Raw genomic sequence first — 15,441 nt, 5'->3', positions numbered from 1 at the left:
TGGTCAAATACATGGGGAGCAAGTTTCTCGCTGTCACATTCATCAAAACACCTTCAAAGTTTCATAGACAAGATCATGCTTTCACCGAGAAATTCACACATCAGCATTGATATTGCCGGTGTAAAACAACATCATCAGAAGACACATTCACTTGAAGTAGCAGAAGAAGCAGATATAAACATAGTGCAGTCACACAGAGTTCTCAATCATAGCATTGGATGATTTATTGGATGATTTATTGATGATATATTTTTGGAGAATGGAGCTCTATAAGTCATGTAATTTAAAAGAAATTTCTCTTTTTAATTGAAGTGGTTTATCCAATTTTTTTTTTTTTTAAATCAATTGAAAACTAGTAAAGGAAAACATTATGAAAAAATATGTTTGAATATATTTTTAATTTTGGATTTTTTTTGAAATATATGTTATTTAAACCAGACTTGTTTCTGATTGATGTTGGTTTAATGGACTTAATACATTTATTTTTAATAATAAAATTATCAAATTTCTTAATAATAAAGAAAAAAATTGATTCAGTGCTAAAAGAAAAACAAATAAATAAATAAACGTTTATTGGGTTGTAAATTCCATCAACGGTGAGATGGAAACCTCGAGATTGGGATTGGGTTGAACGGGAAACGGGAAACGGTTATTTTCCGTCAAGAAAAGAAAGCATCTTTCCGTTCTTCTCTTCGATCTTTAGCCACGAATGATCGACGAGTTCTTAGGGTTCCGATCTCCGGTTCCGCTCGTGTGTCTTAGTGGTTCGATTCCTTCACTTTCTATGCGTGTTCTCATGGATTTCTGGTATTCATATTGATGATTGAGTGTTTTGTTGATTCATTTCGTGAATTTTTTGAGGATTTAGTTGTTTAAATGTTGATTTTGATATGAAGTTCGTCCGAGATGTTGTTGTTGAATTTATAATCGAACTATGTGGAAATGGCTTGAGATTTTGTTTTCTTTACTACCTGGATTTTGGGGTAATTAGTATGAATGTTTAGGATTTGTTGTTTAAGGAGCTCAGTTTCAATTCAGTTCTTGGTTTTGGGATGGAGTACTTTGAATTGGAAAAGATTGCATCTTTTCACATTTAATGTGATTGATTCAAAAAGGGGATTATGTGTTCATGGCTGTTTGGGATTTTTGGATGTTTCAATGTTAGTGCATTGGTGCATTGGAGATCCTGGGGTTAGAGCTGCTGCTAGTGATGAAAGTTCTTGAGATTGGTTAAGAATTAGAACATCTAGGGTTATAGGTGCTGTAAATCATCTTTTGCTATGTGTCCCTTGTAAAATTTTACTATAGTTTAATCATGCACTTTCTAACTTGTGTGTGTGTGTGTGTGTGTGGTTTCTCAATGAGATTCTCTTTCTGATTGTTCTTGATGTGTTGCATTTAGGTTTGAAATGCATCGGTGATTGCTTCTGTCCTGTCCGGTGTGAAGGTTTGTAATTGTTCTTTAATCATGGAGAGGAAGAATGGTTCAGTTGCTTTGAGCCTGACTGATAGTAGTGGCTGCGATGAGGATACTGATATTGAGAGTGAAGAACCTATGGAAGAACCAAATGAAGAGGGGTTTGATGAAAATGAACAAAATGAGGAAGAATTTTGTCAAGTTTTTAGTGAAGACGATCCAATTGAAGAGGAAGTATATGAAGAGGAACCAATTGAAGAGGAACTATATGAGGAAGAACTAATCAAAGAGGAAGTATGTGAAGAGGAACCAATTGAAGAGGAAATTTCTGAAGTGGAACCAATTGAAGAGGAAATTTCTGAAGATGAATCAAATGAAAAAGAGAGCTATGAAGAGGATCCTAATGAAGAAGGAAATCATAAAGGGGAACCTGCTGAAGAAGCAATCTATGAAGAAGAATTTATTGAGGAAGAAATATGTGAAGAAGAAAATGAGGAAGACCTTTCAGAAACATCTGCATCTCAATCATTGCTTGAAGGTGACAAAGATGAAGACCAGCATTCAAACTTCATGCCAGTTTATTTAGAGGAGCAGATAAGTTCTGCTGATGCATTGAAAGAACATTTACCGAAAAGTCCTGTCGAGGAGAATAATTCAGGGGACAAGAGAAGGTCAGCTGATGCACTGGGAGATCATTCACAGAAGAAGCAGAAGATGGAAATTAATTCTGCTCTTACTGATGTTGAGTACGAGTCTAAGGCCACTGATGAAATTGCCGTGAAGGAAAATGAAAATTCAGGGAGTTCAGGTAAGAGAAGGCGTAGTAGATGGGATGCAGGCCCGGGAGCTGATGATGAAGCAGGTGATGTGGCAAAGAAAAAAAGGAAGACTAGATGGGAAAATGATGCTGCCGTTCTTAAGATGTTGGGTCCTTTGAAACTTCCTGATTTTGTGAAGGGTTTTGTCGCTGATGCTGATAGTGATCCAGAAATTAAGAAGTTGAATTCTGAACTTCTTGAGATCAGCATGAAATTACATGCACGGGAGCTTATTGATGACCGACCAGTGGCTGAAAGATCTCCATCTCCACCACCAATTTACAATGAGTTAGGCATTCAGTTAAATACAAGGAATGCCCGATATCGTTTGAAACTCATTGAGCTTAAACAGAAGATCATTTCTGATTTGGTTAAAAGATATCCTACTTTTAAACCACCTTCAGATTATAGGCCACCAAAGTTGTATAAGAAGCTGTACATTCCTGTAAAAGAGTACCCAGAATATAATTTTGTCGGTCTTATTATTGGTCCCCGTGGGAACACTCAAAAGAGAATGGAGAAGAAAACTGGAGCTAAGATCTTTATACGAGGTAAAGGTTCTGCAAAAGATGGAAGACTGAGAAAGGAGGGAAATCCTGATCCATGGGGAGAATATGAGGATTTGCATGTCTGTGTAGAGGCAGAGACACAGGATTCCTTGGATGCAGCTGTAAAGATGGTTGAGAACCTCCTTGTCCCTGTTGAAGATGAAGCCAATGAGCACAAGCGTTCTCAGCTATTGGAGCTAGCTAAGCTGAGACAGAAAGCAGTCCATGCAAAGAGTGGCCAGGCCAATTCCTTGTGTGATATTTGTGGTGACTCTCATTTGACCTCTGCTTGCCCACTGATAGCATCGAACGAAACTAGTAAAAATTGTGAGCAGGCTAACTCTCTCGCAGAGATTGGAGATGAAGGCGTGTCTCCATTCAGCAGTCCATCTGCTCCTACTCCAAAGATGCCCTGGCGAGTCAGTACAGCATCAGTTTCTTTATTGGAGGAAAATGGCAAGAATAATAAAGTGATTGATCAGGCTAATATCTATGTTGCTTCTCTTCCTCACACTGTGGATGATAATAGGCTGATAGAATTGTTTTCGTCATTTGGGCCTATCGGCACAGCACGTGTGATCAAGGACAAACAAACAGGCTTGAGCAAAGGATATGGGTTTGTTAAGTATATTGATATTGCATCCGCTTCAAATGCTATTGCACAGATGAATGGCTGCAAGCTCGAAGGGAAGACACTGTCTGTTCGCGTTGCAGGCTGCCCACCCCCTATTCTTACCGGCAGCTTGCACATGGTTCTGAGTAGAGGTCCAAGATTTAATTATCTGCCTACCTACCCAGGTCCTCCAGCAGTTGTTCACTTGAACCCTAACCAAAAGCTTTGGCCTGGCCCACCTGGATCTGTGCTGCCAGAAGCTTATCCCGCCACCGTTTCTTTGTCGCACATCAATCCTTTTGGTACACAACCTCCCCCATCTTTTGGTTACACAACAAAAGTCTTGCCTACTTTTTTTTCCAGTGGCATTGCATCACCTGATGAACTAGCTCAGTTTCCAGGCTATCAAAAGAGCTTTGATTTTCCAGATCCCTTTTTCGAGCCAGCGCCTTCTAGCAGCTTGTCTTCTTCATAGACTTGCTGTATCCATCACAGCCTCATGAACAAACAATGAACACCTCCTTCCAGATGCCAACCATTTTAATTGCAGAAATCAGCTGATGAAGCATATAGTGAAGAAGAAACTGGACCTTCGACAACTTGTGTGGCAAGTGAAATCATCAATGAAGAGATTGAAGCTTTGGATTCGCATAGATGAAGAAAGCTACCAAGTGGGGTTATTGTTATATCCATTGAAATAGGTTTCTTGGTTCTTCTGATATTTTGCCAATGCACTGCAGTGCAAGTGGGCAGTTTAGATCTTATGCTGTACTCTGAATTCTAATATTGTGCGAAACTGAAAACCTGGATCCACATATACTAGTTTTTGGCTACATGCTCAACCAATTTCGCAACATATACATTGTACAGGTGTAAAGGATTGTGCCTGATGTCTCTTGTGCTTTCAATGTTGCTTATCCTGAGTGAGCAGGTTGCTTGGAATGATATCTTTTTTTTTTTCATTTGCAACAAAACAAAATTGAGTAATATAGAATAATAGCATAAATCTGAAATCTTGAAGGGGTGATGCAACGAATATCATTCAGAATGCATTATTCATCTGGCACCAACATCCTCCAACGGAAATGAAAACTATTGAATAAAAACAAGGAACGTTTCCTCTTTATTATTTGAATTAGATTTCAATAAAAACATAGGTACTCATGTTACAGAAATACAAAGATAGGATTCTGAGAGAAAATCGATTATTTGCATCATGAGATATATAATGCTCTGGGTCTCCAGTCTACTTTTTGAGGAAAAGAGATGAACACTGCTCTGCGGTATCTTTAGGGCTGGTCACTGTCCAAAGAAAGCAAATGATTTGATCAGTGAGTAGCAGCGCACACAAAAGATGAAAAACAAACAATATTAAAATTCAATTCCATTGAAAAAAAAAAGCATAACAGAATTTGAGTTTCATGCAAAATAAGAATGGTATACCTGTATGCCCCACTGTTCGTTCAGATTCATAAATCTCAAAGTCATTACCTCCCTGTGGAAAGCATGGGAGGAGCCAATATCAGATCTCATGGGCATAGAAATCATTCGAATCTGAAGCAGAAGAAAGCTGGGATATATTTTGACTTTCAGACTTGAAAAACAACATTTTAAGGATTTTCGATTTGATGGATAGTGAAAAGTGGAAATAACAATACCAGTGAAAATAAAGATTGTCATACCTACGCTAGTGCTTAAAACGGGCAAGATAATTGAATTTCTAAATATGAAAAAAAAAAAATCCTCGTTTATAGCTAATTGCATTTAGGTAAATATCAAGGTTTGTCTATGGACACACCAAACAGTAGATGAACATGCAATTTTTTGGCTGCTGGATCATGTATTTTATGGCAATAGTAATACTTTAAAGAGAAAGATGTTGAATGGGCAGTACATCCAGTTAGTGCCTTAAATCTTTTAAATAAGTTTATCATGTCAAGAATTCAATAAGATTCAACCTTAGTGCAACAGAGTACGATGCATGGAGAGTAGCATACCTTGTAGGTTTTATCCCCAAAGAAGTGGATTTCTTGGAAGTCATTGAGGTATCTCAAACAGTAGGTCTTGTCCCACCCTTGGGGAAATACCTGGCACCACCATTAGGAGATTAAATATTAAATTTCCTCCAAAGAACCAGGTAATACAAGAATGCTTACATCAAAGCTGATCTGCCCTCCGATGGAAAATGTCAGGTTTAAGTGTGCAAACTTCTCCCGGAGCACAGAAACCATTTTTTGGCGTACATTGTGAACCTAATATATCATGTTCTTGGCATCAATAAATTTCTCCGAAAGTAATATATTAGTAAAAAGAATGAAACCATATTTTCAACTTTTGAAAATTCTTGTATATACCTTATCATACTTCTCAAAATCGTCTCGCTCTTCTTGGCTGCAATTCCGCCCAATTGGTGAAACATTTAACATGCCACTGCGGAACTCAATGAATGTGCCCCTAGGATAAGCAATAACACAAACCCATAAGCAAACGGAAGTCTGATTTCTGAATAAAATATGCCCACTAACCGTTTAATAGGAATATCCAAGTCAGCAATATAATGAAGGGTAAAATTAATGAATTCCTGCATAAAAGAGAAAGTTTGAGGTCATCTATCATGTAGATGTTTCATAGGAATTGTGATCACAGGAAAGTATCACACCTTCAGTTTTTCTTCTCCAAGAAAGGACTTCAAACTCTGCAAAACAAAATGGTATCTATATCAGTCAGAAGAACTAGTAGAGAATGGAAAGGGATCTGGTGCTGTGGTGGCTGCTTATCAAGTTCACTTGTGATAAACCACAATATCATAGACATGAACAAACTGATGCAATAAAAAAATATTACCTACTTGGCCCACTGAAAACAATAATGTCAAAAGCTAGTCTGGACGATGATCTAATCAATTAGCTGGCATTCAAAAATATGGAAAGACAACAACTACATATAGCATGCCTTGGTAAAAACATGATTCACTGAATTCAAAGGATTAGACCTGAAACCATTCACAATTAAAAAAACACCATGCAAAAAGGATGTTACCTAGCAACCAATGAGGCTCCCCATTTTTGTAAAGCAACAAGACCATTTTTCGGAAAATACATAATCATAGTCATTAATAACTGCATAGAAAGAATACTTCTTGTGTTATACAAATAAGAGAGAGAGAGAGAGAGAACCGCCGTATAATGTGAGAATAATTTATGATCCAAATTCTGAGCAGATCAGAATCACCATATAGTACAAAAATAATTTATAATCCAAATTCCTCATGAAAACAGCAAATCGGAATCATCATATGATACGAAATTCTTGATATTTATGGTCCAAATGTCTCATTTTACTTCTGTTCATACAATACGAAATTCTTGATATTTATGATCCAAATGTCCCATTTTTCTTGTGCCTCTCATCATAAAATACGAAATTATCGATATTTATGATCCAAAATTTCCATTTTTACTGTGCTTTCTCATCATATAACGAAATTCTCAATATTTATGATCCAAATGTCCCATTTTTCTTATGCCTTCTCATCATATAATACAAAATTATCGATATTTATAATCCATATGTCCCATTTTTCTTGTGCCTTCTCGTCATATTAAACGAAATTATCGATATTTATGATCCAAATTTCCCATTTTTCTTGTGTTCTAAAGAACAGAACCTGACCTGATTTTCCCAACTGCTCTGATATTTTAACAAGATCAGATCCTCCGACAACACCAACTGTTACAACCTGCAATCAACTCGTTTTCTTAAAATTAATGCAAACAAACAAAAAATACTCAAATATTTTATCCAAGATGTCTGCCACTAGATCAGAGGGCTGAGAAAAAAAAAAGATTAAAATAATAGAAAATTCAAGGGTAAGAGAACCTCTCGAAGCTTCTTCATGAACTCAAGCATCTCTGGTGTCACATCCTACAAAAAAAAAAAGAGATCTTTGAACACAAGATTTTAAATCAAAATCGCCAGAGAATATAAGCACAAGACCAAACCTTTCTCGGCGCAGTAAGCGTCCCATCCACATCAAACAAAGCAATAAGCCCCGGCTTTCTCCCAGCCATTGATAACAAAGATCTCTGTACCCAAACAACCACAATGCCAATAAGAACAGATTCATTGAAGCATTTCATCAAACACATTACTTGCAAACAAACAAGCAGAGCAAATCACCACTAAAGGATAGATCAGTACCTCAATCAGCTTCGATTCTGAAGAAATGACTGAGACTTTGCGCTGATTCACAAGAGAACTTGGATTGGAGTTGAAGGCAGTGAAACGAAGCGCAAATCTAGAGAAAAATCCCAGTTTTCTGGCAGACGAACGAGGCCAGGGTCAAGATATAAGCCAAGGTCGTGGCAAGATAGACGGTCAGGATTAAGAGAGAGCTGGCACTAGCGTGTAGTTACGGGCTGTGTATTGAGACACGTGTACTTTGATGAGGTCATCACCGCTTTGGATTCGGTGTGCTTATTAGAGTGCTACTTCGTCTGATTGTAGTGATGTGGGCCCAAAGTGTTTGGATGTATTCTCTGGCCCACGCTTTTTGCATGTTAATGATGATATGTGGTAATGGTTGAGTAATAAAAATATTAAAATAAAATTTTTAAAAAATATTGAATAAAAAGTATCAAAATAAAATAAATATATTAAATCAGGTGATGATCTGTATTTTGAAAAATAAAAATATATAAAAAATGGATAAATTGTGGAAGAAAATATTTAAAACTCTATTTCTTTCAATAAATTATAGTTTATCCAGTTTTTATTAAAATAATTTTTTTTTAAAATATGTGCTTTTGTTTTCACGTGTGATATCCTACTTTGTTGGAAGCTGTCAGTGATATTCGATGATCTCATTTGCATGCGTGATTTTTTGGGTTCTTAGGAAGTTCTCAGTGATATTTGATGATCTTGTTTGAATGTGTGTTATCTTGAGTTTTTGGAGATTATTAGTGGTTTTCGATAGTCTCCAATAATATATAGAGACAGTTACAAAACAAAATTTTTTAGTTAAGTGATATTGAATTTTTCAGTGTCGACTCCAAATAAATGGGACTATTAAGTAGTTGTATATTGAGTTTTATGCTCATTTTGTAAGTTTTAATAAAAAATTTAAATTAAGTGTTATTTTTGAAAATTTTGTTAATGTTAATAGATATTTTTTTTTGTTAACTATAAAAATATAATTATAAGTTAAAGATATTTATTAACTTTAAATTAATTAAATGAGATCTTAGATAAATATCTTCCAAAATGATCTTTTGATGAGGCAACGAGAGACATATTTCCCTTGCAATGGGATAATAGGATCATGAACGGGAACCTTTTATTTATTAAATATTTAAAATTAAATTAAAATTTTTAATTGATTATATTTTTACTCATATTTATTTTGTTAAAAAACCTATGGGTAAATATAAAAATCATTAATATATATTATTTTTAGTAAAATTTAAGATATATCAAATTTAATTAGCCCAAATAAAGATTTCCTTCAATATTTAAAAACAAAAAATAGCCACCGTAAAATTATAAAAATAGCCACAGGATACCAGTGTCCCCAAGTGACGGTGTAGGATCAGACGTTCACTTCCCGATCTTGTGCACACCCTGATTCCTTAATTTATCCACTTTGTAAAAAAAAAATAATAAATTAAAACCATTTGATACAAACAGAGGTGTAAATAAATAAAAGACTAGAAATAAATTTACAACGGAAATAGCTTCACTGCCAGTCCCACACAGATTCTGTAGTCGGTAGTCCTGACCACTGACTATAATCAAAAGTACATGCAACAGCATATACTGCACCTTACAATTTCAGACACTGGACATGAATTGAATCAATAACAAGTTTGAGTTCTAATTTAGCTTTTGCACATCTTTCTTGTGATCATTCAGTATAGAAGTGAAAAGGTTTTTCACTTCCTGATTCGAATGCCAGGAATGCCCTTTAGTCCCATCTTCAGTGCTGTTTTCCTAAAGAGTGCAGGAGGGGTGTCTAAGCCGATTGATCGGCCGAACTGGTTTGCTAGCTCTGCAAGAGTTGTTTTATCCCTTCCTATCTCACTGATCGAGTTGTAGTATCCAAGCCATGCATGGTAGGCTGCTTCCTTGATGCTTGGATCGATCTTTCCAATTGATTCTTCAACCTGTTTGAAAAGCAAAATATCAAATCGGGCAATGGAATGGAACACAAATGATGAGTTTCATCATAAATACTTTGTTAATATTTGAGATCCTTTATGCTTCTACATGTCATTGAAATTTTCATATATGCATTGTGTTGGACAAAAATAATAAGAGATTCAAGTGTCACACTAGTTAATAATACAAAACAAGTAGAATTGCAAGTTGCAATTCATGAATAGAAGTTAATTGATCAGACAAGTAGAATTGCAAAGAAAGCACAGCCAAAATTATTAGTTCTCATAAAACTAGGTAGAATTCAAGAAATGGTTTATGAAACAAACCTTCTGCTTTATATCTGAATTTAGTTCTGGTAATTTAGTCTTCTCTGTTGGAAGATCTTTTATTTCATCTATGAAGTACTCTTCCCATGGAGCAAGCAAGAGTATGCCTTTTCCATCTTTGCCTTCACGCCCTGTCCTTCCAAGCCGATGGATATATTGTTCACGATCTGGAGGAATTCCCACCTGATAACAATAGTAGAGATTCAGAGGGAAAAAAAAAATATCCTCCACTAGTAGTCAGACATTCAGTTCTACAGTTATTTCTAAGCCCACATCCAAAAGAAATGAACTGCAACAATGTAAAACAGTAATGATACAAAAAAGAAACAGAAAGCATGAACCAGGTTTATGAAGTAAAGCAAGCTATACTCTTACCTGAATCACCAGAGTTACATCAGGATAATTCAACCCACGTGATGAAACATCAGATGTTACTAGAATCAACTGCTTGGACTCCCGGAACTCATCTGATAAACGGGTTCTGTAAAGTTGAGGTTTCCGGGAATGGATTTCCCTCACATTCATCTTTAAATCATGGAGAAGCATGAACATAAATTCTGTCACCATAGCAGTTGTGCAGAAGACAATTACCTGAAGTAGGGAAGTGTATAAGGGCATGAAAATTCAAAATAGTGGATTTCATGAACAGTACAAAAATCAAAATGTAATTCACCTTATAATCAACAACTTGCATAATGTGCTCCTTCAGAAGGTGATAAACTATAAAAAAGTGCAATCCATGTGCTGCAACAAGATATGATTGGGAAACCTGCAATTAGTCCAAAAGATTGAGCATGGTTGTAACTTGCATTGAGAAAGCCATCTTCTTCTCAACTTTTTCAGAACTGCCGCCTATATAACACAAGATTGAATGCAAAACTACAAAAAATGTTGCAGTGTAATTGGTAGAAATCAAAAGAAAGAGGAAGAGTGACGAATGGAGACCACGAGAAGTGTTTTTGGTAAGGGGTTACGAGAATCTTTCAAATATTGACCTAAAATTTTATTTAGCTAATACTAATCAATATTAAATATTTTAAAACTAAAAATTAAATTTTCCTAATTAATAATAGATGTTTCTTAATATTAACAATTAATTTGTGTAAGTAGCTGTTCTGGCATTTTTTGGTGTTTGGGTTAAGGAATGGGCTTATTCTCAAGGAAACACCTGGCTGAGGAATATTTAGACAGAATAACAACAGAATGTTTACACGTAGTGATTGCTATTCATTGATCTCATAAAAAATATAATCTATTTGTAGGGATTTCAAACCTTGGCATGAGTTTCCAAGCCTCCCAAACCCAGTGTATCAACAAATTCATGATCCCGGTTCAAAACGAGCTGTGAAATCCGACGAACCTGAAGTATTTATTTGTTACAAGAACTATTGTAAGTTTTCTTGAATGTGAGCAGTGATGCTTGATAGAAGTTCACCAGCAGCACAAGACCCTGACAAGTGAAAGGATATTACCTCTTTAGGCATTGTAGCTGAGAACAACAAAGATTGCCTCTGGCGTGGAATACAATCAACAATCTTTCTCTATATCCTTCCAAATCCCAGGTCCAGCAAGTAATCAGCCTCATCAAGTATTATTAACTCAACCCCATTAAACGCATTGAGAATCCAGACTTGTTCTCTATGTGATCTAATAGCCTGCCAGGAGTGGCAACTATAATCTGCAAAGATCAAGTAAACTTGAGTAAAATCACAACCAAACCATAATCTCTTAAAACAGTTGCATTTGTCTAGGCTTACACATATCTATACATTAAGAACCTCATATTCTGAGCTAAAGCAGGTATATAATATCTCATACAAATAAGTTGGACCTGGCAAGGACTTGACTCCAATCGCTTCTGGTCAAGCTTAAAGCGTGTGCCCCCGATCAATGTTTGGACACCGATGCCATCATGGTATTTTAGGAGAACATTTGTTTCAGCAGCAATCTGAATAGCAAGCTCCCTTGTTGGACAAAGAATCAGAACAACTATTGGCGGCACTCGCTGATTGATATTGCTGCTAGTTGCCTTGAGAACTGTTTCAATAGCAGGAAGCTGTTTCTGTTTAATGATGCATTTGCAATAGAGAAGGCAAAAATTGAAACAATAAAGATATGTGCATATATAGTAGATGTACCAGAAAGGCAGCAGTCTTGCCAGTCCCTGTCCTAGCCTTGACAAGAACATCCTTGCCTGTTCCAAGGAAAAAGGAATTCAGACTATTCAGTAATATTTAAACAAACATCTTGAAATGATATGCTTAATGGATGCTATCTAGAACTTTCCTTTTCAAGAAAGTAGATATATATTTATAAACAATATTATAAATTTGTCAGTATTAAGGTCCAAACACATGATATGAGCAAAAATTCCTTATGGACATGCAGCATTGACATACAAGCAGATCTAGACAATTCTGCTATATAACTCAGATTCAAAAAGGAGGTCCAGGAGTTTTACCTAGTTTTTTTTTCAAAAGTTTATGCTTCTCAATTATATATTAGAACATGAAATTTTCCATATAAAAAAGGCTACTCTGCTAAGTTGGATTGAAAAGAAAGGTTCAGGATTTTTACCAAGTTTTCTTCAAAAGTTTATGCTTCTCAATTACGTATTAGAACATGAACTTCTCCACATAAAAAAGGCTACAACTAGTTCAAGGTGTAAAACAATGAGCATGACAAAATAAAACAAACAAGAAGCAAACCCTCAAGGCAGACAGGAATGGCAGCCTCTTGAACTACAGTCAATTGTGAATAACCAGCAGCAGCAAGTGCTTTGACCGTCAGCGGAGAGATGTTGCACTCATCAAATCTGCGATTATTGAAATCCTAAGTTAGCCATACCCAATTGCTGACAGAAAAGTTCAATGCTTTTTCAGTAATGATATTGTGATATCTCATAAAAATTCAAAGGCAATGAAACATTGAAATGATAAGGATCAGAATTGCAAATCTGTAACCTCTTTTTGAGTGAGTAGTGATTCTTCCTTCACTTCAGGCCGCCTCAAAATCACTCCCAAATGCCTCCTTTTTTTCTTCAATTCATCACGAATTGCTTGAATCTGGTCGGATATCTTGTCTTCCTCTTCAAAAGACCTAAGCCTCCATCTCTCTTTCTTAATATCAATATTCCTCAATGCAGCACTACTCATCATCTTCTTCCTCCTTATCCTAGCATCACCCTGATCAGTCTCTTCCTCCATTTCCACCCCAGTTTCAGTACTAATCCTTGGAAACCTAAAACCCTTTTTTACCATCCGCTTTTGCTTTTTGGAAAAATCTCCAGATCATAATCCGAGTCAGAACCCTCATCACTAGATGGATTCCGTCTCCACTTCGATTTCCCATTCGGACTGGGACTCCGTCCGGCCATCACGGAATATTCCCGCTTCTGTTGGAAGGATGGAAGCGAAGCCCCGGATCTCCGGCGACCGTCAGAAACGATCTGCCTCAAATCGAGCGGGCCCGTCCCGATCGGACTGCCGAGTGGGCGGGCGCTGAGAAGAGGAGAAAAGCGGCCCATCGTCCTTGTTCCATAGGTCCTCCGCTCCAGCCTTCATGAATCGATCGGCAAGAGCTTTGATGTGGTCCTTGGATGACATAGGGCCGGTGCCGGAGGCATCGTCGGAAGGCGGAGGTTGTTTTCCACCAATCTTGGCGCGAATCTCTGAGCGGAGGCGGGCAAAGTATAACTGCTTCTCCTGATGGAGGAGGTGGCGCTCCTTCTCGCGAGCCATCTTCTCATGCATGCGCTTGTACTGCCACTTGTTGAGCCCGCCAGGGAAAGTGCGGGGGCCGCCGCCCATCGCTCGGGAATGGGAGAGATTACAGAGGAGTTTCACCAGGATTCGCTGGCGTTCTCGGAGTGCGGCGGAGGACGCCATGGACGACTGCTTCGGAGGTTTAGGGTTTAGGGTTTAGGGGAAGGACGGTTGGAGGGAAAATGGTGATGGCTATGGCATTTGGGCCGTCGGATCTTGAAGATGTGCATCGAGATGCGTGTCCATCGGATGTTGCTGCTTGATCAACATTTGAGTTCCTTTTGTTATTTTCCTTCATTGTTTTTTTTTTTTTAAAAGAGCTCACAGAGCTAAATATATTAAATAAAAAGAAATTTACAAGAGTTGAAAAAGAAACAGACCAGAACAAAAACGAAGAACTGAGAAAGAACAAAATATAAGAAGACAAGAAAATAAGTCAATGAAAACAGCAAAGAAGAAGGAACTAAAAAGGAAAGCCATTAAAGGAAAAAGACTTCATGATCCATTTAGGAAGGTCTCTCCCAACCAGGAAGAGGGTAATAAGGTGAAGATTAGCTGCATGAGAGGCCAAACGAATTGCTGGACCCAACCAAAATCGAGGAACGTTGATAATTTGAGGAGAGCCAGCCGTACAGAGAAGAGCAAGTGACGAATTAATCTGCTGTACAACCGCCAAGAGCAAGTGAGATCGATGGAGTCAGGAGCTTTTATGAATATCCGAGGTTGGAGACAAAGATGTATTGGACATTGATCATTCTGGATGTTGCAAATTGGAGAGCGTGTGACAAAGCAATGAGCTCCGCTTCCAAGCAATTGGAAGAGGAAGTTGGACAAGTTCCTGCAAAAACCACATTATAAAGACCAGTAACACAAAAAAATCCTGCATTATATACCTGGAACAAAGTGAAGTTGCTGTGAAGAGAAATAATCCTTCTGCAGCTGTGAAATTATTCAAAAGCAACCTTTGACCTGAAAACTTGGTATGAGAATGAAAGAACTCTTTAGCGAAACAGAAAGCTTTGTGAGCAAGCCTCACAACATTAGAGTGAGTGTTCCGAAAAACCATGTGACAACGAGCCTTCCAAATATGCTCAGTCGACAAAGGACAATTCTGATTTAACAAAAGCATTACACCCAATATGTGTAAACCAAAAACCCGCAGAGAAGCCATTAGAAAAATTAATGCAATGACCAATAAGCAGCTCAATATGGGACCAAACACCTTGAGCAAAAGAACAATTCAGAAAGAGATGCTCGATACTTTCAAGATGGATCCCATAGAGTGGGCAAGGATTCCTAGGACCCAGGTTAATGGAGTACAAGAATTCATAAGTCGAGAGACAACCTTTAAAAAGCAACCAAAGGAAATGTTTAACTCTAGGGGCCGTCCGGATGGACCATAGTTTCTTCCACCTAAGCCAACCTTGTTTCTTCCATCCGGATGATCCACAGAAAGCAACCTTCATTGTTGTATACTTAATTGTATTCATTTCTCGATCGGTGGATCATCTCTTGCTAAAATGTGATTTTTTTACTCATCTATCGGCATTTCTTCAAACATACCATGGGACTACTCTCTCATCCCCTCTCCATCTTTGAAATCTGAACTACCTAGATTTCCTCTTTGCAATCCCAAATTCAACCTTTGTAGAACCTCCTCATACGAGCCATTTTATGGAGTTTTTTGGCTATAAAGAAACAACTGCATTTTCAACGTGCATGCTAATTCTTCGCATTCAGTTATCTTCAAGATAATTCATGACACTTGATTAGATTTACGTGGCAGGACCCGACCCAAG

At 37.3% G+C, this 15,441-nt stretch overlaps 3 protein-coding genes across 4 annotated transcripts; 1 reads left to right on the top strand and 2 right to left on the bottom strand.

Annotated features, from left to right (window-relative positions):
* Positions 1-703: 703 nt before the first annotated feature.
* LOC120272317 (splicing factor-like protein 1) lies at positions 704-4,238 on the top strand. Of its 2 annotated transcripts, none has more exons than XM_039279126.1 (2): positions 704-764; positions 1,403-4,238. In XM_039279126.1, exon 2 carries the CDS (start codon positions 1,469-1,471, stop codon positions 3,869-3,871), a length of 2,403 nt encoding a protein of 800 aa, XP_039135060.1. In that variant the 5' UTR covers positions 704-764; positions 1,403-1,468; the 3' UTR covers positions 3,872-4,238. The 2 variants fall into 2 exon arrangements, with proteins under 2 accessions (XP_039135060.1, XP_039135061.1); XM_039279127.1 differs by having other exon boundaries at positions 711-807.
* Positions 4,239-4,491: 253 nt separating this feature from the next.
* LOC120271867 (phosphomannomutase) lies at positions 4,492-7,737 on the bottom strand. The gene is given in 12 exon segments (XM_039278540.1): positions 4,492-4,698; positions 4,840-4,891; positions 5,394-5,483; positions 5,553-5,648; positions 5,751-5,850; positions 5,922-5,977; positions 6,056-6,091; positions 6,436-6,515; positions 7,069-7,135; positions 7,276-7,320; positions 7,398-7,481; positions 7,597-7,737. Coding segments are annotated over 11 exon segments (747 nt in total). The 5' UTR covers positions 7,467-7,481; positions 7,597-7,737; the 3' UTR covers positions 4,492-4,642.
* A 1,307-nt stretch (positions 7,738-9,044) lies between these two features.
* On the bottom strand, positions 9,045-13,789 carry LOC120271752 (DEAD-box ATP-dependent RNA helicase 48-like). The gene is given in 12 exon segments (XM_039278430.1): positions 9,045-9,557; positions 9,879-10,061; positions 10,254-10,469; positions 10,552-10,647; positions 11,152-11,238; positions 11,351-11,478; positions 11,481-11,556; positions 11,710-11,934; positions 12,017-12,072; positions 12,587-12,710; positions 12,842-13,147; positions 13,322-13,789. Coding segments are annotated over 12 exon segments (2,172 nt in total). The 5' UTR covers positions 13,766-13,789; the 3' UTR covers positions 9,045-9,326.
* Between the last annotated feature and the right edge of the window lie 1,652 nt (positions 13,790-15,441).

The sequence above is a fragment of the Dioscorea cayenensis genome, chromosome 11 (assembly GCF_009730915.1).
Source record: "Dioscorea cayenensis subsp. rotundata cultivar TDr96_F1 chromosome 11, TDr96_F1_v2_PseudoChromosome.rev07_lg8_w22 25.fasta, whole genome shotgun sequence".
NCBI classification, from domain to species: domain Eukaryota; kingdom Viridiplantae; phylum Streptophyta; class Magnoliopsida; order Dioscoreales; family Dioscoreaceae; genus Dioscorea; species Dioscorea cayenensis.
Note: the sequence above shows the minus strand (reverse complement) of the source record. Positions and strands in the feature narration are given on the sequence as shown.

What these genes read in the sequence shown, in the direction of transcription:
- LOC120272317 (XM_039279126.1), top strand. Translation starts at nt 1,469, where the DNA reads ATGGAGAGGAAGAATGGTTCAGTTGCTTTGAGCCTGACTGATAGTAGT.